Source organism: Podarcis liolepis (assembly GCF_965112155.1).
Source record: "Podarcis liolepis genome assembly, chromosome: 15".
NCBI lineage: Eukaryota > Metazoa > Chordata > Lepidosauria > Squamata > Lacertidae > Podarcis > Podarcis liolepis.
In genome coordinates this window covers 41,852,472-41,878,879 of record NC_139566.1, presented here as the reverse complement: position 1 = coordinate 41,878,879, position 26,408 = coordinate 41,852,472, and the positions used below count along the sequence as shown (strand labels likewise).

Genomic DNA, 26,408 nt, shown 5'->3' with positions numbered 1-26,408 from the left:
CCTATCTGAATTCAATATGATTTTCTTCTGAATATATTATTGGGATTGCATTGTTACTAGGGCCACGGTGGAATTTGCTTCTCAGTAAATGTGCAGAGGATTCTGTTGTAAATGCTGCAGCCCTGAAGACAGTGGTGCAGTAAGAACTCTGGACTTAATTACTTCAGGGTTACCTCTCCTGAGGCCGCAGTGTGCGCCACCTCACTTCAAAGGACGATGCACAAGCCCTGCAGTGCCATTCTGCTGATTGGGGTCCCGAATAAACTGGCCCAGGATCTTGCCCAGGCGGCATCACCGGCCACGTGGGGAGCCATCGCCTTCCGCAGAGCAGCCGCCCCCAAGGATGGTCGCTGGAAGCTCCCGACAGGCAATTAAACCTGTTCCAGCAGCTTTTGCTCCCGCTGAACTTGTTCCCCATTCTGCCACAGGGTGAGAATGAAGGGTCGGCCTGCCCTCCCCGGCCACCAGCTGAGCGGGGGGCGAGAAAGCAGCAGCTCATTAAAATCTCCCGTGCGTGCCGTCGCCATGGTTTTCGGAGCCCGCGTTTCTTCACAATCCCAGCACTATGCCAAATGGAGAGGGCAATGTGAAAGAGCTCCATTTGTATGCCGGCTCCTCTTTCATTTTGTAAGAGTCTGTAAAAGGCCACGAGAAGCGTTGAACAACGAAAAATAGCTTTCCCCGCGGATTCCTATAGTGGCTCCCCCTCCCCCTTTTAAAAAGTCTAAAATAAATGACACATGTCAGTCATTGGGGCTTTTTCGCGGATGGCACCGCGGCCAGGATATGCACTCATCCCAACCCTCTGCCGGGTCCTGAAATACCATAATTGCGACAGTGTACCCGACGGGGAGCGACGGTGAAGAGAATCGGGCGCCCTTCTTTGCGCGCAGATCAGCCTTTGCCAGCCTGACCAGTTGGCTGGCTGGTGCCGATGGGAGCCAGAGTCCAGCACATCTGGAGGGCGCCAGGTTGACTACCACTACCTGCTCCCCGAGGGAGGCCGCTTCACTACAACTCCCATCACTCCTGTGCCCCGACTGGGGTTGATGGGAGTTCAGAGCACCGCGACCTGGAGAGAGCCGCGCTGCCCCTCAACCCTGGACCTCCTTGGATCCGACCCAACAGGGCAGGCCGGCTAAATGGAGCCTCGCTGCAGAGGGCCAGCCGCTAATGCCCCAGAAGGGGCCGAGGGCCGGTGCTTTGCTGCGCTGCCTGAGACTGGCCCGCGTGCATCTCGGTGCGTAAAAGGCTCCCTGGCGCCGGCAGGCCGGTTGGCTGCCCGGCGGCCCTTTGCATGCTCGCTCGCTGGCTGGCTGGCTCCCTCCCTGCGTGCAGGAGGGGCCTGCGAGCGAGGGGAACTTGGCAGCAGCGGGCCGCATCCGGTCTTGGCCCAGCCCCGGAGGGAGGCGCTGCGGAGAGGCGGCCGGGGCGCTGCGGAGAGGCGGAGTGACGGACGGAGGCGCACCGAGCCGGGCGCCCTGGGGGGCTGCTGAGGCGCGCGCGGCGGGGGCCCTGCGGCGGCGAGGGCGAGCGGGGCGAAGCAGCAGCCGGAGGAGGCCGAGCAGCCGCCGGAGGTCCGCGTTGCGCGCCGCGCCCCGCCGGAGCTCCCCATGAGCCTCAACGAGCACTCCATGCAGGCGCTGTCCTGGCGGAAGCTCTACCTCAGCCGGGCCAAGCTCAAAGCCTCCAGCCGCACCTCGGCGCTGCTCTCCGGCTTCGCCATGGTGAGCGCTCCCCCCACCCGCCCTGGACCGCCCTCTTTCCCCGTCCCTGCCGGGAGGGGAGCTCCTTTGGGGGCGCCCTCCGGCGGAGAACCGCTGCCTGCCCCCTTCCGCTCCGCGAACGTGTGAATGCTCTGCTCCGAGTTCGGCTCTGGCCCGCGCGCGAGTGGTGCCGGCGGAGGAAGCAGTTAAACTGAGAGCGCAGTAGGTGCTTTCGACAAACTGCTCAGTCTCTCTGCCCTGGCATCCTCTTCCCTGCTGGAGAGGACAACGCCCGGCCTACCTTGGTGCGAGGGGGGCAATTAGATTGGAGATTTAGCCCGTCAATCGAGAATTAAACCATGCAAAGCCGGCCAAGAGTTTTGCTCCCCAGTTGCCCCAGTTTCCCTCCCGCAACTTTTGAATTTGTGCAAATGCTTGTTAGACCGATCCCGAGTTAACGGATAGCGCTGCGGTGAGGCTTAGGAAACTGCCTTATACCTCCGTAGGAGCCAAGTCCAAGGCATCGAAATCGCCCCCCTCCAAAAAGTATATATTTGAGGAAGCCCCCCCCCCCCCCAGTTGATGCACATTACCATTCAAACTGGGTGTGTGCGCCACATCTTGTGATTGATAATGCAGAGTAGGGCTTACCTGCCCGCCCCCAATGTTTTATTCAGGTTGGCACCCCAATACAGAATCGGGCCATTTATCCACAGAGCTCCATACTGCCTGCTCTGAACAGCAGCCACTCTTAGGCCTTCTTCCCCTGCCTGGAGATGTCTGGGAGAGAAGGGGGGGGGGAGCAGATGCTCTGGCACCAAGCTGCAGCCCTCCCATAGGAGTCAACAGGGCAGGACTAGGTACCTGTATGTGAATATGAACACCCAGCCACTCTCCTAGTCTGTTGATCTACGCCAGTTCCAGATACCCGCCTTGCAAAACTATCCACATTTACACAGCAGTAAATTCCAGCGAACTTAGACTTCTCAGTAATCGTGCAGGGGGGTGTTGTGCAATTTGCACTTCAGTGTGAGCAAAAGGAGGAAAGTGTGCATGTAGGAATGCGGTTGGTTCTTCAGGATGCCACAAGAGAGGAAGATTTGCATCTCCTTGAACTTTCCCCCCATAGTCAAAATAAAAAAATTCCTTGCAGTAGCACCTTAAAGACCAACTAAGTTAGTTCTTGGTATGAGCTTTCGTGTGCATGCACACTTCTTCAGATAGAAGTTCTGAAGAAGTGTGCATGCACACGAAAGCTCATACCAAGAACTAACTTAGTTGGTCTTTAAGGTGCTCCTGCAAGGAATTTTTTTATTTTGACTATGGCAGACCAACACGGCTACCTATCTGTAACTTTCCCCCCATAGTAGGAGTGAACTGTTGCCAGCCTTGTTTTGAGTGTAGCTGCAGAGACACAGGGACAGAAGTGGACCCCTTCTCCACCCCCACCTTCCCCAATGAGGATGGGTGTTTTGGGGGAAGGGTTCAGTGGCAGAGCACCTGCTTTGCATGTAGAAGGCCTTGGGTTCAGTTCCTTGGCATCTGGTTCTGTTCCTAGGGCTGCAAGTGCCCCCTGCCTGAAACCCTGGGTGCTGTTGCCAGTCAGTACCAGCATGACTGAACTAGATGGACCAAGTGTCTGACTTGATATAAGGCAACTTCCTAGGTTTCCTGTGATAATAATAGTAATAATTATTCATAACTTATACTGCACGTTTCCTAATGTGTAGAGTGCACCATTTTGTAAGTGAAGCTTTGTCAGTGTTACTGGTGGTGTCCTGGTGTGGATCGATTTGTGGTTGTATTGTTACAGATTCTGCCTAAGTGCCCAGATGTTGCTGGGCTACAGCTCCCATCATCCCTGACTGTTGGTTAAGCTGCCGGAGGGGGGGGGGGCGACCAACAGCATCTGTGACCCAAAGTAGCCAAGACTGTTAGCGTAATCTTCCAACCTTGGGGCATTGCGCCCTGTGGGGTCAGTGAGCAAGTAAATGCACAAAAGTGTTTGCCTGCTGCGCCGTTATCTGCAGTGTGAATAAGCCTCCAGGATGACAAGTTAACTGTGCCACGCGCACCCTTCTTTTCTAAGCTGTTGTGCTTTGTGAACTGTGGAAAATGGGCAGAGGGTCATGGACAGCCATCATGTTAAATGGTTGCCCAGCTTCCCCTAACCTTGAGGTCTTGCATCTACAGTAGCTGCATTTATACTGCTTTAATTAAAGCCTGTGCATTTCCACCCCAGTGGCCCTGAAGCAACCTTCAGTGAAACCAAAGCATGCTGCTAAAATTCAGCCCATGCTGCTGCAATTGAGTTGTGCAGCAGTTTACATTTGCTGTCTAAAAAATAAAACAGATCATAACAAACATTTTGTCTCTGGGAGGGAATTCCACAAACGGGGCATATTAATGAGAATGCAAATGTTCAGTTATTACTTAGGTCTATACTTAAACCTTCTCTTTCCATAACTTTCTTTGTACTACCCACTTGGCTGTGGCGAGTCAGAATCTCTTCCAGGTAACATAATGGGGAAGGTTTTGTAGCTAAGAGCCCATTGCTTGTTCCCAGTTAACAATGAAAAGCAGGCAGCTTTGACTTATTGTGACTTGCCAATGTGCCTGTAGCATTCAAAGTACTTGCTGTTCATTACCCCAGTATGCTGCCCCCCCCCCATTGCAGAAGATGAAGAAGAGAGGCTGGCGTCTGCCCACCAAATCAGTTCATGGCAGTTGCAGTCCAAAATATTTAAAGAGCACCAGTTGATGAAGGCTGACTTTGGCGTAATTTGAACTGGGGACTTAGCATATATTATGTCTCATGGGAGTTTCTGCTGACTAAATCTCCCTGCAAAGAATTCCAAAAAGTGGGGCTGGGGGCGGCACAAAGTACATCTGCTGTTTTGCACCATTGGCTAAGGTGGATGGTGTATAAACCCTTGGCATCCGTTTGTGTGATTAGGAAGGGGATAATGGACCAAACCAGGGCAAATTCGTTCTGCCAGCAGCTATTCTGGACAAATCTCAGACACAAAAGCAGTTAGAGGAAAAAGATGTTTTGATTTTCGTTTGTCATCCCTGAAATGCAGAGGCGTAAGATTTGGGCTGTGGCCCCAGGGAATTAGCCCCACAGAAGTCAAATTGGCAAGGCATCGTAGCTAAGAGGATGAACTAATCGAATCTCATCCTTGCTGCAAAGTCATTGCACTATTTTAGGCAGAACTCTCCTCACACTTTCTGTTAGCTTCAACCTCCCCATTTGCTGTATGAGGATAAAAGTACTGAACTGCCTTCAGTAATGTGGGTGGAAAATTTTCCAGGGCTTAATTTTTCTGCAGAAAACGTTCCTTTATTTCATCAGCAGCAATGAGTGCCTGCCAACAGCAAATGCAACATCAGGCAAGGCTGGCAGCTCCAGAGTTCTAGCTTTGTTTACTAAATTCAGGTAAAATAAAAATGGGAAACTAGATCGCTCTCTAGGGGAGCATTTCTTAAGCTGCAGGGTGGCATTCCCTTCTGGGCACCTTTCCAGGGATACATGGGGAGCCAGTGGTCTGTGGGGCCAGAGGCAAAAATGGGCAGATTGAGACCCTTTTCAGAGGCCCCCTCCCTCAAGGCAAACAAAGAAACATTATCCCCATTCAGAACATACCAGCCAGGTAGAAGGCCCAGAGCAGAGCCAGAGAGGGGGGGGAGAGAATCCCAAAGGCTCAACAGAGAGCGGAAACCTAGAGCTGCCTTTGCCCACCCCCCACCCCCGCTCCCACCCCCCACCTGAGGTTCTCAACTCCTGCTCTTGCGCACCAGAAAGGTTTCCTGTGCAAATTGAACAATTTCCAGTCCAATTTATTTGTGCATATAACCCAAGTTTGCACAGGACCCCCCCCCCAAAAAAGCTCACATCACTACCCAACCTTAGAAGGCTGCTGTGCAGGTGGTGTGAGATAATGAATTCAAATTCAATCTGCTATGTTAGGTTTAGTTGGCTAATTGCACCTATTGACTAGTTTTTAGGTTTGCTGTAGCAGAAACCCAGTGGATGGTATTGTGGGCTGCTGCGCCTTGTTTAGCAAACTGCCTTCAAAAATGAAAGAGGGGGGAAAGCTTGTCAGCTCTTCAGACTTCTTGTTCTGTTTTTAAAATACTGTGCAGGCTTTTTTTAAAAAAAGGGGGGGGTTTGAATTGCAACTTACTGACTTTTAAGAAAAGAAAATACTGCAACTCTCAAAACGGGAAGAAAACACATGAGGATGCTGTTTCACAGCACAGCCTCTTCTGCATGGCAGCTTGCTACTGGCCAGATAAATGTCAGTTGTTCTTCAACAGCTAAAAACAGGTTGTGGCTCTTGAAGGGTCTTTGCAGAAGGCTGGCGTCTGCTTGATTGACGGGTGACTTGTGTTGTCTTGGGAGCCGCAAACTGAACATGTGATGCCTCTGGAGCAAAGCATTTTAATTTCACAGCTGTGCAACCATTTAAAAACCCCTTCGTTCCAAGTGTTGCACGATACTATTTCCCGGATGCACGTTTTATAAGGGCAGACGAGGAGCAAGGGAAAGGGAAATGGATCTGGGCTGTGCTTTGCCCCCGTACCTGATGTTCTAGCACAGGGATGGGCAGAAGGTGGATGAGGATCCACCTGTAGATCTCTCGGTGATTTGCAGTAAGTAGATCACCAAAGGCATCTTGACTCCCAGTTGTTTAAACAGCAACAGCTAAATGACTCTTTCCACCAAAATCAAGAAAAGGAACTGGGAGGTGGACCTTTGTGTAAAAGGCAGGATTGTGATCTCAGTTCAGTTCCAGTACCACAGACAAACATCTAGGCTCAGAATGTTCACAGAGCCCCCTGTTCTTTGGATGAAGGGTATGCAAATAATAATAATAATTAATTTTTCTAACTCTGACTGGCAGAAGTTGCAGCTGATGGTTTTTTGTTTTACTAAAACCCCATCAAGGCTGACCCCTGATATAATTCGTTTGGCACATAGGTGGTTGTTGCAGAGATTACTCCTCCCCAGGAGATGTGCGGTGGCTGAGAAAGTGGCCTAAGAGGAAAAGACTCAACCTGGGGGACTCCCCCCCCCTCCCCAATACCTGATTTTAAACTGCAAAGGCAGAGAATTGACTATGGGACCTTCTTTCTTCAAATGATGTGCTTCCCCACTGAATTGTTTAGTTGCAGGCTGGAGTACAGCAGTAGAGCAGCATGCAGAACATCCCAGATGCAATTCTCAACATCTCCAGTTGGGAAGCATGTGCGTTCACATGCTGTGGTCTGAACCTCTAGAGAATTGCTGACATTCAGCGTAGACTGTACTGCGCCGGATGAGTATGTGCCATGTTATGAAATGGACCAGAGGCTATTTAATGTACTCAAGTTATATCTGTGAAAAGACTGTCATAGTGCAATTGATGAATGCTTTTGGCCTAATTGGAAGGTATGGGCAATTCCAAAGGATCAGAATGAAGGGAACATGTCCTGTTCCCCACCACCACCATAAGTTCTCACACATGTGTGTGTGCACACCGTGCTCCCCCATTGGTTAACCCCTCTGCTCACTTGAAGGCACTCCTCCCATACAATTGCAGTCACAAACAGGAAGTTCATGACCGCAACACTAAGGACTCAGCTACATTAGTCAAAAAACTACGTTTTAAATGTGTTATAAACATGTAACACCAGATGGCACTGTTGAGCACAAAACTTTTCTATATGATTTTACATAGGGTTTTTTTCTTTTGACATAACAATTTAATATATGGCATATTTATAGCATTTTCCCTGTTTGTAGATCCACCCTAAGCATTCTTGCAGGAAAGCTAACTGCATCGAAATCAGGCAGAACTTACTTAAGAGAAAATGTGCTTAGGATGGGAACATTAATGTGAAATTATTTCTGCTTCAGAAAACCGAACAATAATACAACGTTAAAACAGTAGAGTTGCAGTTTTTAAAAAAACAACCCCTGCAGCAATGCTAAAGATCTAGAAGATTTGCACAAAAAAGAACTTGGGAGAACATGAAATCCAGTCACAGGCAAGCCTTCCTGGAGAAACCATGAAAAAGGATAAATGGTGCTGCTACCCAAAGCACCCTGTTCCTGATAAGATATTCCTGGTCCAAGGGATTTTGCTGCTAGAGACAGAGAACAATCAAGGTGTGTATTGCCCAAGACCAGGTTCATGCGGGAGGAAGTTGAGCTTTAGACACCCAGGACCCCCAAGCACTGGAGGGCTTTGGTGGTTAATTGACTTTGATGGCCATTGACTTGCTCCGAGTCCTGCAGTAGGGAGCCACGGGGCAAGTGGGACCCAGAATGTAACTTTGGTTTCTGATTAACTTCCTTGTCACTTGGCTGGGTTCTTCTTTTCCAAGTAAATGCCTCTCCCTTGAAGCTGCTTTCAAGAAGTTTCAGTTGGTGAATTGCCTGCCTTCTGACTGATGAGTTGCTTAGTTAGTCTGTTTAGATTTAAATGTCCACAGCAAAATCTCAGTCTTGTTCCCCCTGGAGTTTGTTTTTTTGTTCACTTTGCTTCTGAGATGGGGAAGGAAGTGTGAGGGATTTTTGTGTTTCAGAAACCAAAGCAGCCGCTCGTTCTTGGAAAGAGAAGCTGTCTTCAATTGATTTTTTCATCCCCTGAAGCAGCAGCATTGAAAGATCCCGGGGGGGGGTCAGGGGGACCCATCGATTAAACCAGCTAAAAGCTTTATTTGTCTTCTGATTGAAATCATTAGCAGCTTCCAACTCTGCTCTCCATTCAAGTGAGATGTGGGCAGACTTGATAAAGTAGCAGTCTATGTCTGTTTTCTTTGCCCTGAACTAGTATCCTTCAGCTTTTTGCGTCCTAGATGCACCCAGACATGCAGTGGGGACCTTATTTCTGTTTTTATTAACCATATGTTTGTATAGCTGTATTGCTGCTGTTGTGATTTGCCTTAGATCAGGTCACAGCCCAGTAGAGCAGACAGCAGGAGCTGGCTCTCTCCACGTGCCACGGGCCAACTTTTACAAGTGAGCAGGGCCACCCTCCTGTCAGTCACCTGACTTCACGTGTTGCCAGGTGACCTGTTTTGAGACTTGCACAGCACTGCGTATGGAGCTAGGTAAGCCCCAACAAAGCTAATCTTTGAGTGTTGTATGATGCCCCGTTCAAGTCCCTTTGGTCCACGGCATATAGGACATTGGGACGCAGGTGGAACTGTGGGTTAAACCACTGAGCCTAGGACTTGCCGATCAGAAGGTTGGTGGTTCGAATCCCCGCGATGGGGTGATAGCCCGTTGCTCGGTCCCTGCTCCTGCCAACCTAGCAGTTCGAAAGCACGTCAAAGTGCAAGTAGATAAATAGGAACCGCTCCGGCGGGAAGGTAAACGGCGTTTCCATGCGCTGCTCTGGTTCGCCAGAAGTGGCTTAGTCATGCTGGCTACATGACCCGGAAGCTGTATGCTGGCTCCCTCGGCCAGTAAAGCAAGATGAGCGCCGCAACCCCAGAGTCGGTCACGACTGGATCTAATGGTCAGGGGTCCCTTTACCTTTACCTAGCTTGGCCAAAAGGGGACAACTGAGGGGGGCTTAATCTGGCCTGCAGACTCGATGTTCTACGCCGCACCCTGCAGTAGAAGATCCTTTCCCACCAGTCAAAGACCATTGGCTTAAACCAGCCTGGTAACCTCATTCTGTGGAGTACAGAGTTATCCAGCCTCTGGGAATGAGGCCTACTTGGGTTCTAACAAATCACCAAAGAGCTTGTTGGTTTTTCTCAGCAGAAACAACGGAAGCATCTGCCTGCGTCAGTTTTGGGAGGTTTCAGTTTCCTGTGCTTTTTACTCTGCGCAGCCAATTATTGTCTGTGGTTGGAAATGGTTTCTGCCTGCTTCCCTAGGGCGCCCTTGTGATAAGGGCGTCACATCCCAAACCCCTCTCCAAGCAAAGTGACGCTGGCTTTTGTCCAAGGCACCAGCAAACGTTTCTGTCCAAAAGCGTCCTTAAGAAGTGTTATCTACTTTCTCAGCTGGCGCTGCCGGTTGGGAGGCCCCGTTATGCCAACTGGAGGGTTTCATTGTATAATACTTGTTGTTCCACATGGAAGTGAGCGCGAGTCGTTGGCAAGGAGTCCTGTTCCTGTAAGAGGGAGAAATGGTTGCTGTTTAGCCAACTGGAGGCTGACCTTGTTTTGTTTTTAAAAAGGATGTGCGGTATGATACAGCCTCCCCCCCCCCCCGCCCCCAATATCCTACATTCTTCCTTCCTCCAATAAAATATAGAACATTTTAAAGGAGCCGAATGTGATTCATTGAAGCATTGAATTCTAGAGCAGGAAGGTGACGCAGAGGTCATATAATTCAACCCCCTAAATCATTGATCGCCAAAAAGGCAGACAGCCTCCTTTTGGGCATTTTAACCATTTTAACATCTTTTATTACGTTAATGGTTTCAATATTAACTACCTGTCCTCAGTTTATCTGGTGGCGATTGGGCTTTGGGGCTCTAAAGGTAGGGCTTCTTTAGCTCTGTAGTACTTGGACTCCGCTGTGTTTTATTAAAAGCTGTCTTTGCTGTTTTATGTTTTGATCAGTGTTTTGTCTATGTCACCTGGTAGTTTCGGCACATGGCAACTAATAAATTTTAGTCCCCTATATATTTTGGAAAGCGATTTGTTTCTCTGCTCGCTATGCATTTGGACAACTCCTGAGGTTTTCCATGATAAACCATGATGGGAGGTGCAACTTCAGTTTCAAGCTCCAGATCAGAGGTTATTTAAAAAATATTCTTTTTTTCTCCATATAACAAGTAATCATAGAATCATAGAGTTGGAAGAGACCACAAGGGCCATCGAGTCCAACCCCCTGCCAAGCAGGAAACACCATCAGAGCACTCCTGACATATGGTTGTCAAGCCTCTGCTTAAAGACCTCCAAAGGAGGAGACTCCACCACACTCCTTGGCAGCAAATTCCACTGTCGAACAGCTCTTACTGTCAGGAAGTTCTTCCTAATGTTTAGGTGGAATCTTCTTTCTTGTAGTTTGGATCCATTGCTCCGTGTCCGCTTCTCTGGAGCAGCAGAAAACAACCTTTCTCCCTCCTCTATGTGACATCCTTTTATATATTTGAACATGGATATCATATCACCCCTTAACCTCCTCTTCTCCAGGCTAAACATGCCCAGCTCCCTTAGCCGTTCCTCATAAGGCATCGTTTCCAGGCCTTTGACCATTTTGGTTGCCCTCCTCTGGACACGTTCCAGTTTGTCAGTGTCCTTCTTGAACTGTGGTGCCCAGAACTGGACACAGTACTCCAGGTGAGGTCTGACCAGAGCAGAATACAGTGGCACTATTACTTCCCTTGATCTAGATGCTATGCTCCTATTGATGCAGCCCAGAATGGCATTGGCTTTTTTAGCTGCCGCGTCACACTGTTGGCTCATGTCAAGTTTGTGGTCAACCAAGACTCCTAGATCCTTTTCACATGTACTGCTCTCAAGCCAGGTGTCACCCATCTTGTATTTGTGCCTCTCATTTTTTTTGCCCAAGTGCAATACTTTACATTTCTCCCTGTTAAAGTTCATCTTGTTTGTTTTGGCCCAGTAATATTTGTTACTCAAAAATTATATTCCCATTCAACAAAACTAGTGACTTCCTGCTCACCCAACGTCAATATTTATTACCCAAATTACCGTATTTTTTGCACCATAACACTCACTTTTTTCCTCCTAGAAAGTAAGGGGAAATGTCTGTGCGTGTTATGGAGGGAATGCCTACGGGTGGCATGCCTACGGATTTTCCTCCTCTAAAAACTACGTGCGTGTTATGGTCGGGTGCGTGTTATAGAGCAAAAAATACGGTACATACAGTTGCCTTTTAAGGTTCCGTCTTATCTAATTTCATCCTTTTTAACACGTTTCTTAATATATTCTGTTATTTTCTTACACGCCAAGTCCCATTTCCAGTCTTGTTTAAAAGATTCTAAAGGTCCACCTCATATCATAGAATGACCCTTCACAGTCCTTACATTTCCAACACCTTTTTGATCCATTTTTGTATATTTGAGCTAGCTTCTTTGGGGTTAAATACCATCTAGATATCACCTTGCAATATTTTCTTTTAAGACCTAACATGCTGGAAATTTCATTCCTGTTTTCCAAAGCTTTTCCCGGGCAGAAATCCAAAAATATTGGAGGAAAGTTTTTGAGGAGTCATCTACAACAACTTCACAAGTGGTTATCCTGTCTGCAGAATTGGCCCTTCTGCGTCTGTTCAAAGACTGGAATAGGGAACCTAAACGCCATGAGCAGATTTTGCATTTCCTTTTGGCTGCAAGGGCCACCATTGCACATTTTTGGAGCAAGTTCAAAACCAGAATCTGAAGTATTAGTATCAGCAGATTTACAGAAATCGTTTGTTTGTCTAGCCTTAGCTACTACAAAATACATAAAACAGAATAAAAACCGGAATAGAATATATGACACAGTTAAAATAATTATTCAAACCAGATATTCTGTCAGATAAGAGTTTGCTCCCCTGAAGAATTTAACTTGTCATCCCCACAAGTTTTCTCCTTCCAAACTGCCACTCTAGAAGCAAATCAGAGGTATAGGACGACCTGTCCCCTAATAAAAAGTTAAATCAAATATCCAATCTATCTCTCAACTGAGAGATGTAAATCTTTAAACAAGACTGCTCTTAAGTGCTCATAGATTGGACAAACCAGTAAGTAGGAGGGTAAATCTTCAGGTACATTACCCCACATGGCTAAACTCTCTCTTCATAGGGCATCTGGCAATAGCGTGGAACCACAGAGCTATTTCACATTTGAGATGCTGATTACATAGTGAGGGGACTGAGGGCAAGGGGTCTGAATGGGTAGTTTGGCATACAAAGCACATTTGGAGAAGCTTGCATACAAAATAAAGGTATTGTGCAAGCAAAGGGAACATGGCCCATTTCTGTCAATAGGGCAGTGGCATAGCGTGAGTTGCCAGCACCCGGGGCCGCGCGAAAGGGGAGGGAGGGAGGGAACCGGACAGAGTACGCATGCGCATTCAACTGTCTAATGATGTCCATGTCCCCCAGGAGATTGTAGCCACAGAGATAAGGGGGGGGGAAAGAGCTGTTCTGTTGTCTGGAGAAATCACTTTCTGGTTTGCATGGAAAAGAGACTTTGATTCTGGATGGGGGGGGCACTTAGTTTTGAAATACGTTGAGCCTGGCTGGTGCTCTTGTGGTATTTTGCAAATGAAAACTTAATAAAGGTCATTTATATGTATGTATAAAAGTTTTCGCATGATAATTCCTGAAATCAAAGAGCAGATTTTGGAAGATGTTTGGGTAAAACTGGGTGCCATTTTGAATCACCCTGAAATCTTTTGATGAAGGGTGGTATATAAATCAAACAAACAAATAGGAAGTGTAAGTTTTAAAGGCAAATTTTTTAAAAGGGCAACTGATTACTGCTTAACTCAAGAACGTAATTATGTTGGGAAACGCCTTGGATGAAAAAGGTTTCCACTTTGCTGCTGGAAAGCCAGTTGGGAGGCTGGCAAGCAAACTTCCCTGGGCAGGGAGTTCCATAGTTCCAAGAAGGCTCCCCGTTTGTTTTGCCACCTTCTTACATCTCCCGCAGTGGTATTCCATAAGTGAGCGATCTCCGGGCATTTACTTAAGGTTTCCAGGCTGTTTGGACGTCCAGGAGATGCCGTGCTAGAAACTTACAAAGCAAACCTTGACCTCTCCTGTTCCACCCTCCACCAGGACCTCCCTGCCCTGCTGGATGGGCAGGAGGGGCCCTTGTGGAATGCCAAATATTCCCTCTCTGCACTGGGAGGGGCACTGCCTTTGATAAACCCAGCTTCTGTGCCAACTCTGGAGAAAGAGACAATTCTTAGCCCTTCACTGTGGAGCTTTCAAAGCAGAAAAAGGTTGTGTTCATGGGTAATGGGAAAGTATTCCTTAAGTTTGCTTGATGTGTGGCTTCCTTTGCAGAAAGCAGCCTTTGCCAACCTGGTGCCCTCCAGATGTTTTGGGACTGCAGCTGTGCTGGCTGGCGGGAGTTGTAGTCCAGGCTGGCAAATGCCATTGGGAATGAGAGAAAGCACATGGCGTGGAAGATAGTTGGGTGTGGTATCTTCTGAGGCGCAATGCAAGACACTTGCGAGAGCCTCTTTCAACTATGTAAATATCCTCCTTTCTGTCATTTCAACTCAAAGGGAGGGGAAGTCCCAGCACTCTTCTCTCCGGCCACTGACCAAACTGCAGCCTCTTTGGAACATGGCATGCCTCCACGCCAGGCTCTGGCCTGGATGCGGCCCCTGAGGCCCCTTTTCTTGGCCCTCCGGACTCCCTGCAGGCCACACCCTCTGCTAGCTCTGCACTGGACCTTCCTTGAGTGCTTTTCCCAGGCTGGAGTGTGTCTTCAAGCTCTGGCAATTCCTCTCGCTTGCCCGAATAGACAGAGGCATGCGTGGAAGCTGGCCTGCTGGACAAAGGTAGGGCCGGCCCAAGACATGCTGGCGCCTGAGGCAAACCACCAAATGCCTTCCTCCCCAGGAAGAAGAGGCGAGGGAAGATGTACATCAGGAACAAGGGAGGAATAAAGATGTACACCATGAACATGGGTGGGAGGAGACCAGCAGCGCCTCTTATTCGCAGCATGGCTGAGGCAGCGGGGTGGGGGTGGGGGTTGCAGAGTAGGCGGCCAACCAGTTTCCAAATTCTTTTTATTTATTTTTCCAAATTTTACGAATTTAATACAATTTTTCCAAAAATTGGTCTCCCACACTCTGTTTTTGATTCATCCAAGGTTTCCTCTTGTTGCTGCTTTATTCTCCTAGTTGTTTCTAGTACACATTCCATTATATTACAACCTTTGGGTTTTTTTTTAAAAAAAACTTATTTATCCTTAATCATCAGCTATCTCCATGAAATATTGTTGTGAACAGGGATTTTGGAAACGATTCATGTTCTTCTATCCTTTCTGGATGTCTCATGACATATTATAAAGTTGTTGTGTTCCTTGTTATAAACCAAGCACTGCCAGGAGTTGCATCTTTCTGTTTCCCAACGCCTTCCTTAGCAATAAAACAATTCAGTGTGGTGCAAGCAAATTGTTATCCTGAAATCGCGCCCCAGAGAAAAAGGTTTGAGAGCCCCTGGCTTAGGCCCAAGGGCTGAACTGTGACCTCTTGCTGCCTTTTCTCTCCCCTGCCTCCCAGGTGGCCATGGTGGAAGTCCAGCTGGATGCTGACCACGACTACCCACCGGGGCTCCTGATCGCCTTCAGTGCCTGCACGACGGTGCTGGTGGCCGTCCACCTCTTCGCCCTGATGGTCAGCACCTGCATCCTCCCAAACATCGAGGCCGTCAGCAACGTCCACAACCTCAACTCGGTCAAGGAGTCCCCCCACGAGCGCATGCACCGCCACATCGAGCTAGCCTGGGCTTTCTCCACCGTCATTGGGACTCTGCTTTTCCTGGCCGAGGTAGTCCTCCTCTGCTGGGTGAAGTTCCACCCGTTGAAGAAGAAGAGCCCCCTCGAAGGTGGGAAGCCCAGCAACGTCACTGAGGGCTTCTCTGCCGGCGAGGCTGCTGCCATCACCTCGACCTCCATCATGGTTCCCTTCGGGCTGATTTTCATAGTGTTTGCGGTCCACTTCTACCGGTCCTTGGTAACTCACAAGACAGACCGCCAGTTCCAGGAACTGAACGAACTGGCCGAGTTTGCGCGGCTCCAGGATCAGCTGGACCACAGAGGCGACACCCTCCCGCCTCCGGGCAGCCATTTTGCATAGATACTCAAACTATGAAAGTTTTTTTTGTTGTTTTGTTTTTTAAAGCCAGCCCAAACGTTTCTCCTGTGTTCTGTTGACTCCCTTCTTCATGAATTTGGCTGGCCTGGAAAGACAGATTAGTAGTACTGCATCCTAGCTCTCTAGTGCTTTTAAAAAATAACAGTAATGATTCAATGTGCTGTTCTTGCAGTGTTTTGAAGGACTGGCACCCGGAGGTTCAGGTGCTGGAGAGAGGAATTCGGAATCTCTCCTCCTGCCGCCTCCCGTCCTGTGGTCCGGATCCTTGTCTTTAGACACTGATTCATCATGAGGGGAAATGGACATTCTGTGCTGTCAGGTTGGGGGGTGGGCCTGTGGGGAGAAGGGAGGAAGGTTTGTAAGGAAGTGCAGCATTTTACTTTGACATGTTTAGTCATTTGAGGGGGGGATTGTTTGTTTCTCAGATTCATGCTGCAACAACCTGAATTCAAACCTGCTTGAGAGAATCGAGGCGCAATCTTTTGTTTTTGGTGTGATCCTGGGTTTCTTAAAACCCCAGGAGACAAGTAAGAAGTGGACACAGAGCTGTGTAGGCAACATCTCCCTGGAGGACAGAAAAGCTCTTAGCCAGAAAATTCAGTTTCCAAGTACCATGACTTTTGAGAGAGGGAGAGAGAGAGAGATTTCTAGACTGCAGGATGAGCACCCTATTTAACTCTTCAGTTCACTTGAGTTGAAGCAGAATTGAATAGGAGAAACTGAGCACATTGGCTTTAAGTTAGCAGGATTTATACAGAATTTGGCGTTCTTTCCCGAAAAACATGGGTCACCTTTGAACACATTTTGGCTTTTGTTTGTTTTAAATATATCCAGCTCATTTATATTCCAGGCCAGCACATCCTAACCGTACTTACCTTTGAGTGAGCCTCTTTGAACATAATGAGCTTACTTGCACATAAGCATAGAAGATTGTAGAACAGGGGTGGAGAGACCTGGCCCTCTGGCTGTTTACTGGGTTCCAGCTTCCATCAGTCTCAGGCAGCGCGGCCCAATGGTCAGGAAGGATGATGGGAGTGGGAGTCCAGTGACATCATCAGGAGGCCCCCAGGCTCCCACCCCACCCCTGGGTTATTGGGGAAAGTAAGAGTGATCCTGACCCCACCCCCAACCCCAGGTTAGAATGGAGAATACCATGGCAGCAAGAGCTCTGTCCCTGGGGCAGAAGTTAATTGTTCCCTTCATTAAGGAATTTGCATTTTGGAAGTGCTCCAAATTCCTTTTGAGTCTTGTTGCTTGGAGGTTTTGTTATGCTAGAACTTTTATACAGGACTCTTGCGGTGGCAGCTAGTAATGGCATCACTCGACCACCACGGCAGCTGTGCTGCAAATAGCAACCATTTTCACTGCCTTGGTTAAAATAGCCTTGGCAAACCGGTTCTGTTTCTGTTGTGTGTGCAGACCCTTATTCCTGTGCTTCCCACCCGTAGACCCAAGGCCCTTGTTTTACTTTGGGAGAAAGTGTGTTTGGCTTACGAGCCAAAGTGTTCTTCTGCCTGTTCCTGAGGGCCAGGCTCAGCTCCCAGCATGGCTTCCCTGGGAACACTATAACCCAACTGTTGTTGTGAGTCATGTTGGGGATTTGAAATGCAGTGTTTAATTTAAAGCAAAGAAATTAATGCAGGAAGCTGCCTTGTCACTGGGCAGAGTAGTTTTCAGTTTAGCCCCCTTTTCCTGGCAACAGCTCTCCAGAGTCCCAGGGTTTCAAACAGAAGTCTGTGCCAGTCCCAGATGGCGGGGATTGATGCTCTGCCACTGAGCTAAGGTCATTGGACCTATGTACATGGTGCTTTAGAGAGCCCTTTGCTACGGGGCTTTTCAGCCCAAAACAGGCACAGGGAAACAGCAAGGAGGCCTTGGTAAACAGGAAGAAAATATGAGTATGTGATTGTTTCAGTTGCACATACTTGGTTATGGTAGGTATTGTGGGTTGTTCCCAAAGGTTTGGCTTAACCCCCTGATGACCCACAGCAACCTTCGCTAACATCTGGTGCCTTCCAGATGCTGTTGGACTGACATCTGGGGGTGGCTTCAGGTGTGGGTGAAGGCTGCCTGTACAGGACGGATACCTTGTCAGATTCTGCCTAAAGCAATTCCTTAAAACCTTTTTTCCAAAGGGACCCGTGTTCATGTATTGGCAGCGAAGCAACAAAAGGTGTTGTAGCTGCCTAAAGCAACCAACACATTTATTTTGACAGAAGCTTCCAGGAACTGCAGTCGGCTTCCTCAAATGCAAACCTGGTGTTTGCTTTGGTGTGCTGTGCCCTTTGAGGGCAGGAGGGAAGGAAGATAGTGGATGTGCTTTGTCCTCTCTCTCTCTCTCTCTCTCTCTCTCTCTCTCTCTCTCTCCCCCCCCCCCAATTTACTGCTGGACTTAACAGGGTTTGCACTTTGAAGTGGAAGTTTGGTGTTAAAATTACTGCTGGACTATCTGGGACTAATTAACTGCTGTTTATTTCTGCCTGGGATGCTTGAAAGACAGTCTAGGTGGGTCTGGACCAGCTCGTCAGCGTTGCTGTCGTCCAGTTTGAAGAAATCGGGGAGTTCCACTTTTTGTTTTGGGTCTGTTTTTTCTTCTCTTCCAAAGTGCCTTGCATTTCCCCTCGGCACCTGAGGGTACAGGGTGGCTCTTGCTTTGGCAGTTTACTCCCGCAGCAGGTTTTAACTTGCAGAAGTGAAGCACTTTTACTACTGAAGTGAACGCTGGAGCGAAGCTGCCCTCCAGAGACTGTTGGACTACAGTCGGGGATAATGGGAACTGTAGTATCTAGAAGGCGTCAGGTTGAGGGAGGAAGTCTGCTGTAACCACAGATGTTTCTAGACCATTCACTTGGCTCCAGAAGTGAATATATATTAATTTTTTAAATATCTTGGGGAAATGTTTGGATCAACAAATGGTTCCGAAATGAGAGTACCTAATTTATATATCATTTACATGCCACTTTAAAATAAAAATCATAACGAATGAATCAGATTCTAATCTGTAATTTGGCGAAGGGAATCTGGCCTTCTAGATGCTGCTTGACTACAGCTGCCCTGCCCATTGGGCATTCTGGCTGGGGCTGGCAGGAGTTGGAGTGCATCCGCATCTGGCGGGCCACATGTACCCCTTCCCTGCAGTAAGGGCTGTGGGTGGAATCTGAAATCTACTAGCTGTTTTGTTTTTCTTCCTTATGCAACCTCTTCTGTGGTGTCTTGGAAAATATTTTCAGGTTCTTTAGGAACATTAATCTTTTGGAACTGATGTGCATTTACTTTTGGCACATTGAAGTCTCTCTGTATAGAAGTGTTTATCAAGAAGGCTTTGAAATGTATTTTTGTGTTCTATTTTTATTTTATTCTTAAGGGGCAATCCTCATTGCTTCGTTTTTGGAGTGTCAAAACACTGCTGGGCTCAGAGTTCTTCTCTGGGCAAATGTCTTCAGGGCTTGTGATGGGAGCCTGGAATGCGAGATGTGTTTGAATTGGAGGGTTATTTCAGGATGTGTGTGTGTGTTATCAAAGTACTGTGTTCTTTGTGTGACGGTGTTGCGTCTAGAAAAGGGGAGAGGAACCAGAAGCCCTCCAGATGCTGCTAAGCTACAGCTCCCATCATTCCTGACCCTTGGCTGTGCTGACTCGCTTACATGTTCTTTTTCTTTTTAAAGTCTCTAGCCCTCACTGTTAACCATATTTTTTGCACAAACAAAATTGCCCTCATCGCGATGAGAGAGATATTGGAAAATGCAAGAGTCGGAATTAGATAAAAGGTCCCCACCTGTACTAAAAAGGAGACGCCCTGTATTACATTATGTTCATCTTCATTGAGCTAGTAAACTTCCCTATACAGGGCTGGGAAAATACTTGAAATCAGTAGGTGCCAGCATCAGTTTTTTATGTACTGAAGCAGGGGAGGGGCCTTAGCTCTGTGGAAGAACACTTGCCTTGCATGCAGAAGGCTGCAGCTTCAATCCCTGACACCTCCAGGCGTTGCTGCTTAAAACCCCAGAGATCCTCTCCTGGGCAGCGTAGATCAGGGGTTCGCAGACTCTGTTCAGGTGGTTCTGCAGCTGTGGCTTTGGGACAGGAGGCGTCGCATTGAATATGTATTTTTATGGCTGCTTTTATTTCTTATATACTGCATTTTCTTGTATTACAATTTGCATTCTTTGGAATCAAATCGCAATGCCATTAAATGCAATATATAAGGGCAGGGAAAGAGGCAATAAAACGGCAAGTAAAACTCTTACAGCATTTAGCACAGTGCATTATGATTGCTACAACAGGCAGAAAAATCATGTCAAGATGTTCCGCAATTTTCAAGGGAGGGGGACCACTGATATAGACAATACAGAGCTAGTTGAAGTGACTCTTTCTATGTTCTTTTAGAAGCCACCTGAACTCATTCCATTTCTCTCCCTCTCCTAGTGCTCTTCCGAGATTTTTTATTTTTTGCATTCATGACAATTTACCAACGAAGGCTGTTGTAGAATGTGGCTGGTGCTTGTGGGATCCGCTCTGTGGATCGCACACATTCCTCTCCTAGGCTGGGTTTTGCAGAGAAAGCAAAAAGGGAGGAGATGAGCCCAGGAGGAGAAACCTTCCCCAGCAGAGCAACTGAGGGACGCTGCAGGTCTCGTCCTACTCCCCAGACTCCCGTTGCCCAAAAGGAGAAGCAGGTGCCCATCTTTTTTGCCAAGCTTGGCGGTTGCCTGGCCCATCCCTTTTAGCGGCAATGAGAAATTGCAGCAGTGACCAGGAAACGGATCCCTCTTCCTTCCTCCAGTCTGTGCGGGTTTTTTTTAATCCTAGCTCTATATCATCTGTGTAGCTGGGGGTTGAAGGAGTTTGGACAGTGTTATATATGCATTCTTTAGCTTCCTAAAGAGCTTAGGAGGAGCCATGTTAGCCTGCAGCAAACACAACCGAAAGAGCACATTCACAGGACACACAGCCCAAACTTCCAGGAGAGGAGCTTGTACCCGCTTTGCTCTCCCCTGTCCTTTGTGCTGCCAGGGTTTGGCTGAGCATGTCGCCCACACGGAGCCTTGGGGTTCAGCCCTCTTTCTAACCATGACCTCTAGCCGAGAGCAGTAGGTCTGCAGCAAAATGGACCAGGGAGGAGGAAAGTGGCCGCTGGCTTCTCTCCGGGACGAAGAGACCTGCACGGTCTTGCTAAGCCAGCCAACAGCAGCCAGGTAGCTTGGAGATGTTTCAGACCACAGCTCTCACCAACTGCTGAGCCAAGATGGCCAAGCGATGTCTTCACTGGTGCGAGTTGCGGCCCGAAAAATCTGAAGGGCGGCAAGTTGGGAAGGCTGTGCTCTGTACGACGCACTGCACCTTGCGAATCGGGTCACAGCCCTGTATCGTAAAATGTTTGACAGTTTAGTTTTGGCAGAAGCCACAAACCTGGTGTTTGAAGAGACGGATGCAGAGGGAAGAAATATATAATCTTTCTTCAGAGAGAGTCGAGGCAAAACAAGGGATGGATGGGGTTGTCTGGTACACATCTGTCCTCTGAAAAAGGATACGGCAGGGGGCTGTAGCCAGCATGGTGTCGGCCTTTTGGCTTCACTTTAAAATAGTGATTACCGTATTTTTTGCTCTATAAGACTCACTTTTTCTCTCCTAAACAATAAGGGGAAATGTGTGTGTGTCTTATGGAGCGAATGCAGGCTGCGCAGCTATCCCAGAAGCTTTCGCTGCGCAGCGATCCCTCTTGCTGTTCTGGCTTCTGGGATTCAGAATATTTTTTTTCTTGTTTTCCTCCTCCAAAAACTAAGTGCATCTTATGGTCTGGTGCGTCTTATAGAGTGAAAGATACGGTAACTCCTGCTTTCCTTCTGCATGCAACGTATGTGTACCTACCTACCTGTGTCAGTAGCCTTTCCATACACCTGTTAACTTTGAAGGTGCTGCCAGGGGCTTCTGTTGATTTCAGGAAGCTCCTTCCCCTCTTTCATGATGAATATTGGAGGGTGGGTCACAAAAAAGACTCTGATTTCAAGATGCTGTATGAGCTCACTCCCTTTTACACTGCAAGAGACCAGTGAGCCAATATGGGGTGTATTTTGAAGGCGTTGAGATCATCTTAATGAGCTCTGCCTTTCAGATTAAGGCTGTAACCTTTTTTAAAAAAGAAATGCAGGGTGTTTGGAATGCAGACTTCAACACAAAATCATAGTAGTTCTGTTGCCATGTAGCGATGTTTTAACGGCTTATTTGCACAACTGGGTGATGGTAAGCCTCTTTGGAGCTGAATCCCAACAGCAAAGCGAGTTGCAAAGAGCCCCAAGATAACTGGGGACTCTTGATTCTCCCCTTTGTTCACCTTGAGGTTGTTGCTGAATATATTGATAGTCAGCGGAACCTGGAATTTGCCTCAGGTGCTTGGCACCCGAAGATGCTGTGCCAAAGGGGTGATGCAAAAGTTGCTGCTTTTATACAAGGCCAGCAATACACACAGCACCTGGAAACCTAGGTGCCTGGACCTGCCTTGTTTTGAGTCAGACCTTTGGTCCATCTAGCCCAATATTGCCTGCTCTGGCTGGCAGTGGCTCTCTTTGCCAACCACCTGGCCTTTCCCATCTCCTGGTAATCTTCTAATTGGAGGCGCTGGTGATTGGACCTGTGACTTTGCCTATTCAAAGCCTGAGCTTGACAACAGCTATAATCAATATTTCTTCTACAAAAGGCTGGACCTTCTTCTACTGAGAGCCATGCGCCCCCCCCCCATCCCTTTTGACCCAGTGAAAGCTCACATCAAGAGCCAGCTGCCCATCAGTGATGGAGGTCCTCTGCTATTATTATTATTATTATTATTATTATTATTATTATTATTATTATTATTAAAGTTGTATGCTGCCCTTCATCCGAAGATCCAGGGTGGTTCACAACAGAAAAATACAAAATGAGAATGCAAAATACATAATAAAACAACAAAACAAACAGATTGAAAAAGCCCTAGAACGTTAATCAGCCAAATGCCTTGTTGAAGAGAAATGTTTTTGTCTGGCGCCTAAAAATATGTAATGAAGACGCCAGGCAAGCCTCCCCGGGGAGAGCGTCCCACAAGCAGAACTGCTACCCTCTGTACCTCTCGACGAGGCACGTGAAAAAGGGCCTCCCTGAATCCTGACCTAGTTCACCTGAAATTTATTTTGCACTGAGTTTCTCGCACACACCAGGCACCCCCGGGGTCACCCTTACTCGCAAGGCAGGGGATCTCTACACCAGGCCAGGCAGCCAAGACATTGCAGCGTTCGTGGCGCAGGAGTGGTTTAAAGCCCATCTGCTGCAGCTGCAATCCTGACCCCACTTACATGGGAGCACGCTCGAAAGATTTCACTGGGACTCAACTTCTGAGCAGATCTGGTTAGCAAACTGACTAAGGGGTGATATGATAGCCATGTTCAAATATATAAAAGGATGTCACATAGAGGAGGGAGAAAGGTTGTTTTCTGCTGCTCCAGAGAAGCGGACACGGAGCAATGGATCCAAACTACAAGAAAGAAGGTTCCACCTAAACATTAGGAAGAACTTCCTGACAGTAAGAGCTGTTTGGCAGTGGAATTTGCTGCCAAGGAGTGTGGTGGAGTCTCCTACTTTGGAGGTCTTTAAGCAGAGGCTTGACAACCATATGTCAGGAGTGCTCTGATGGTGTCTCCTGCTTGGCAGGGGGTTGGACTCGATGGCCCTTGTGGTCTCTTCCAACTCTATGATTCTATGATCACTAAATCCAGAATGAAGAGTACCTTGAAATCCTGTGTTGGAAGGACTGAGGCTGCAATCCTAAACACTTGCCTGAGACCAGATGCCCCCTGAATTCAAGATGACTTGGGGTCGTGCTGTAAGCTGTCCTGAAATGTAATGCAAAATCTGGGGTGGGGGAGTCTGGGGTGTTCCAGATATTGGACTCCAAGTCCCATCAGCCCGTCAGCAAGGCCAGTAGTCAGGGGTGATGGGAGTTGTAGTCCAGCAACAGCTGGAGGCCCACAGTCCCTGGTTCACAAGGTCAAAGGGGTGGCTCTGGTGGTGCTTTTTAATAAGTCCTCCTCTTGGGGTATAGGACTGGAATGTGGACTTCTCTCATTTCCCCAGAAGCTGTTCAAAATATGCCTGGGCAATCTGAGCCAGGAGGGGGCAGAATCTGGTCCAGGGGCCAAAGGTGGGCTTCCAGAACAGGCTGTGTGGGCTCCCCCCACAGGCCCCACTCCTCACCCATCCTGCTGTCCTTCTGCCTGGTGAATGGTGTCCTTGAATGGTGAGGAAGCACCTCTGTCTGTCTGTCTGTCTGTGTGGGTGGGTGGGTGGGTGGGTGGATGGATGGATGGATGGATGGGAGGGAGGGGAAGGGGGTGTCCATGAGAAAATGCACTCCTTGGATTGGAAAGGTTTATTCACTCCTGGTCTAGACAAACACACACAGAGTTCTAGCCATAATTAATCAATTATGATGGTAACTTATTCATAAATGTAACTCTTTTTACATGAGTGTATAGATGTGTTAGCAACGGGGGGGGGGAGAGATTTTTCAAATGTGCAAATTTTTTATGAGTTGATGGTTTTGCCAAAGATTGGGGGGGGGCGTTCCTTTGCAAGTTCAGTGGGATTTTGTCAGCAATTTATCGCCATGTGCACAAATATTATTTGATGTATCTTGGGAAGGACAGAGTTGACAACTGTCATAATAAGTAGACTTGGCTCTGTGGTGCGTACTACCTGGTTTGCGCGGGCTGGTTGCTTGTTTTTTAATCACTTTTCTGTTGAAGGATTTTTACCTATTCTAGTTTGAAAATAATTGCTAAGATGACTAAAAATGAAACTAGAAAATTAAAATTATTTTTCCAGTTTACTCTCTGTGCATTTTGTATGCAGTCTCTTTCTTCTGGGGAGGAATATCTGTTTTTTTCTTTTTCTTTTTGGGACTCATAATGTCCAGTGCTTTGCAGCTCAACAAAGGAGGAAGAATTTCTGCTGCTTTGTACATTACCATCAACTGGGCAGGGTTCTTGCAAATTAACTAAACAGGTATTAGAGGTCACCCCAGGACTGGCCCTACTGAACACCTTCATAATCCACCTACTCTCAGCAGCCAGAAGCCTCATAGCCAGACACTGGAGAGACCTGTCAGGAGTAAGCATGGACCAATGGTACCAAATTGTATGGGAAACAGCCCTACTAGAAAAACTAACCAACAAACTGAAAATGACGCAGGAATACCGTATTTTTTGCACCATAACACTCACTTTTTTCCTCCTAGAAAGTAAGGGGAAATGTCTGTGCGTGTTATGGAGCGAATGCCTGTGGGTGGCGGGGGGGATCTGCTGCAGTCGTGAGCAGAGGATCCATAGTTCCCCTTCCTTCCCTCCTCCGTGGTTACAAAGCATGGATCCACATGGATCCTCAGGATTTTTGCATTGGGCTACTCCAAACTCACTGTCATATCACATGTCTGTGGCCACAGCATGAACCACAAAAATCATATATCGACTATTTCGTTTCGAATATTTTTTTTCTTGTTTTCCTCCTCTAAAAACTATGTGCGTGTTATGGTCTGGTGCGTGTTATAGAGCAAAAAATACAGTAAATAGAAGAGGACGCTTTCAACCCAGTATGGCTCCCCTTTATCACACACACAGCCCAACAGGACAACAGTAGGAACCCACCGACAGCATACGAATCAATCTGGTTTACCTAACCCAACAACCCCCCCCCACAAATGCAAATGAACCCCACTGCAACCAACCCCACCTCAGGTTACATTTGCTCCAGGTTACAGACTCCGCTAACCCAGAAATAGTACCTTGGGTTAAGAACTTTGCTTCAGGATGAGAACAGAAATTGTGCTCAGGCGGCACGGCGGCAGCAGGAGGCCCCATTAGCTAAAGTGGTGCTTCAGGTTAAGAACAGATTCAGGTTAAGAACGGACCTCCGGAACGAATTAAGTTCTTAACCCGAGGTACCACTGTAAACAAATAGAAAGAGAAACTACCCAGCTGATACTAACACAACCCCCCCACACACACACACACTATATAAAACATGGGTGGGCAAACTAAGGCCTGGGGGCCAGAACTGGCCCAATCGCCTTCTCAATCCGGCCTGCGGACGGTCCAGGAATCAACGTGTTTTCACATGAGTAGAATGTGTGCTTTTATTTAAAATGCATCTCTGGGTTATTTGTGGGGCATAGGAATTCGTTCATATATTTTTTTCCCTTCAAAATATAGTCCGGCCCCCCACAAGGTCAGAGGGACAGTGGACCGGCCCCCTGCTGAATAGGTTTGCTGACCCCTGATATAAAAGAATAAGTCTCCCCCCTCCTCTCCCCCCTCTTCTTTCCCAACCTTATACTTTACACTAATGTCTCACAACAAATGTAACTGATTTGTAAGAAAGACTGTACAATCTGGAAAAAAAGAGACACGGCATGTACTTTTGTAAACCAAGAAAATATTTAATAAAAATAAATTAAACATATAATTATTTTTTTAAAAATAACCCTGTGTGGGGTTGCTTTAAACTGGGATCAAAACCCAAGGCTGAACAGTTCTGATTCAGACATCATGGCAGGCCAGGGATTCATTCTAAATTTCGTTCCTGGTTTTTCAGGATCACAAACCAGTTTGCCAGTTTTGACAAGCATATGACTTGCCTCAAACCAGGTGTGGCAGGGTTGGGGTCCAGGAGGGGAGAAAGAAGCCCACCATTCCCTTGAAAGCTCCTTCTTGTAACACTAGATAATGGCTTGTTGTTTCTGTATGAACCAAGCTAGTGTTAGTTTACATCAACCAAAAGGGGAGGAAAGTATGGCAGGTCTCTGCCCTGAGGAGATTACAGTCTAAATAAGGAGTTATATTTGCAGACCCTCCAAGTGTCCCTATTTTCCAGGGACAGTCCTAG

The 26,408-nt window shown here is 47.7% G+C and overlaps 1 protein-coding gene across 3 annotated transcripts in view; it reads left to right on the top strand.

Moving 5' to 3' along the window:
• LOC310693965 (calcium release-activated calcium channel protein 1) overlaps positions 1-26,408 on the top strand; it is a 42,707-nt gene that overhangs the window by 5,597 nt on the left and 10,702 nt on the right. The window contains exons 1-2 of one of the 3 annotated variants that reach the window (XM_083476510.1): positions 1,513-1,727; positions 14,910-19,869. The exons of 1 other annotated variant lie outside the window; for it this stretch is intronic. In XM_083476510.1, coding sequence (XP_083332636.1) covers positions 1,614-1,727; positions 14,910-15,485 — 690 coding nt within the window. In that variant the 5' untranslated portion in view covers positions 1,513-1,613 and the 3' untranslated portion in view covers positions 15,486-19,869. Of the gene's footprint in view, positions 1-1,512; positions 1,728-14,909; positions 19,870-26,408 lie in introns of those variants that run through there. One more of the 3 variants, XM_083476511.1, reaches the window with a different exon arrangement.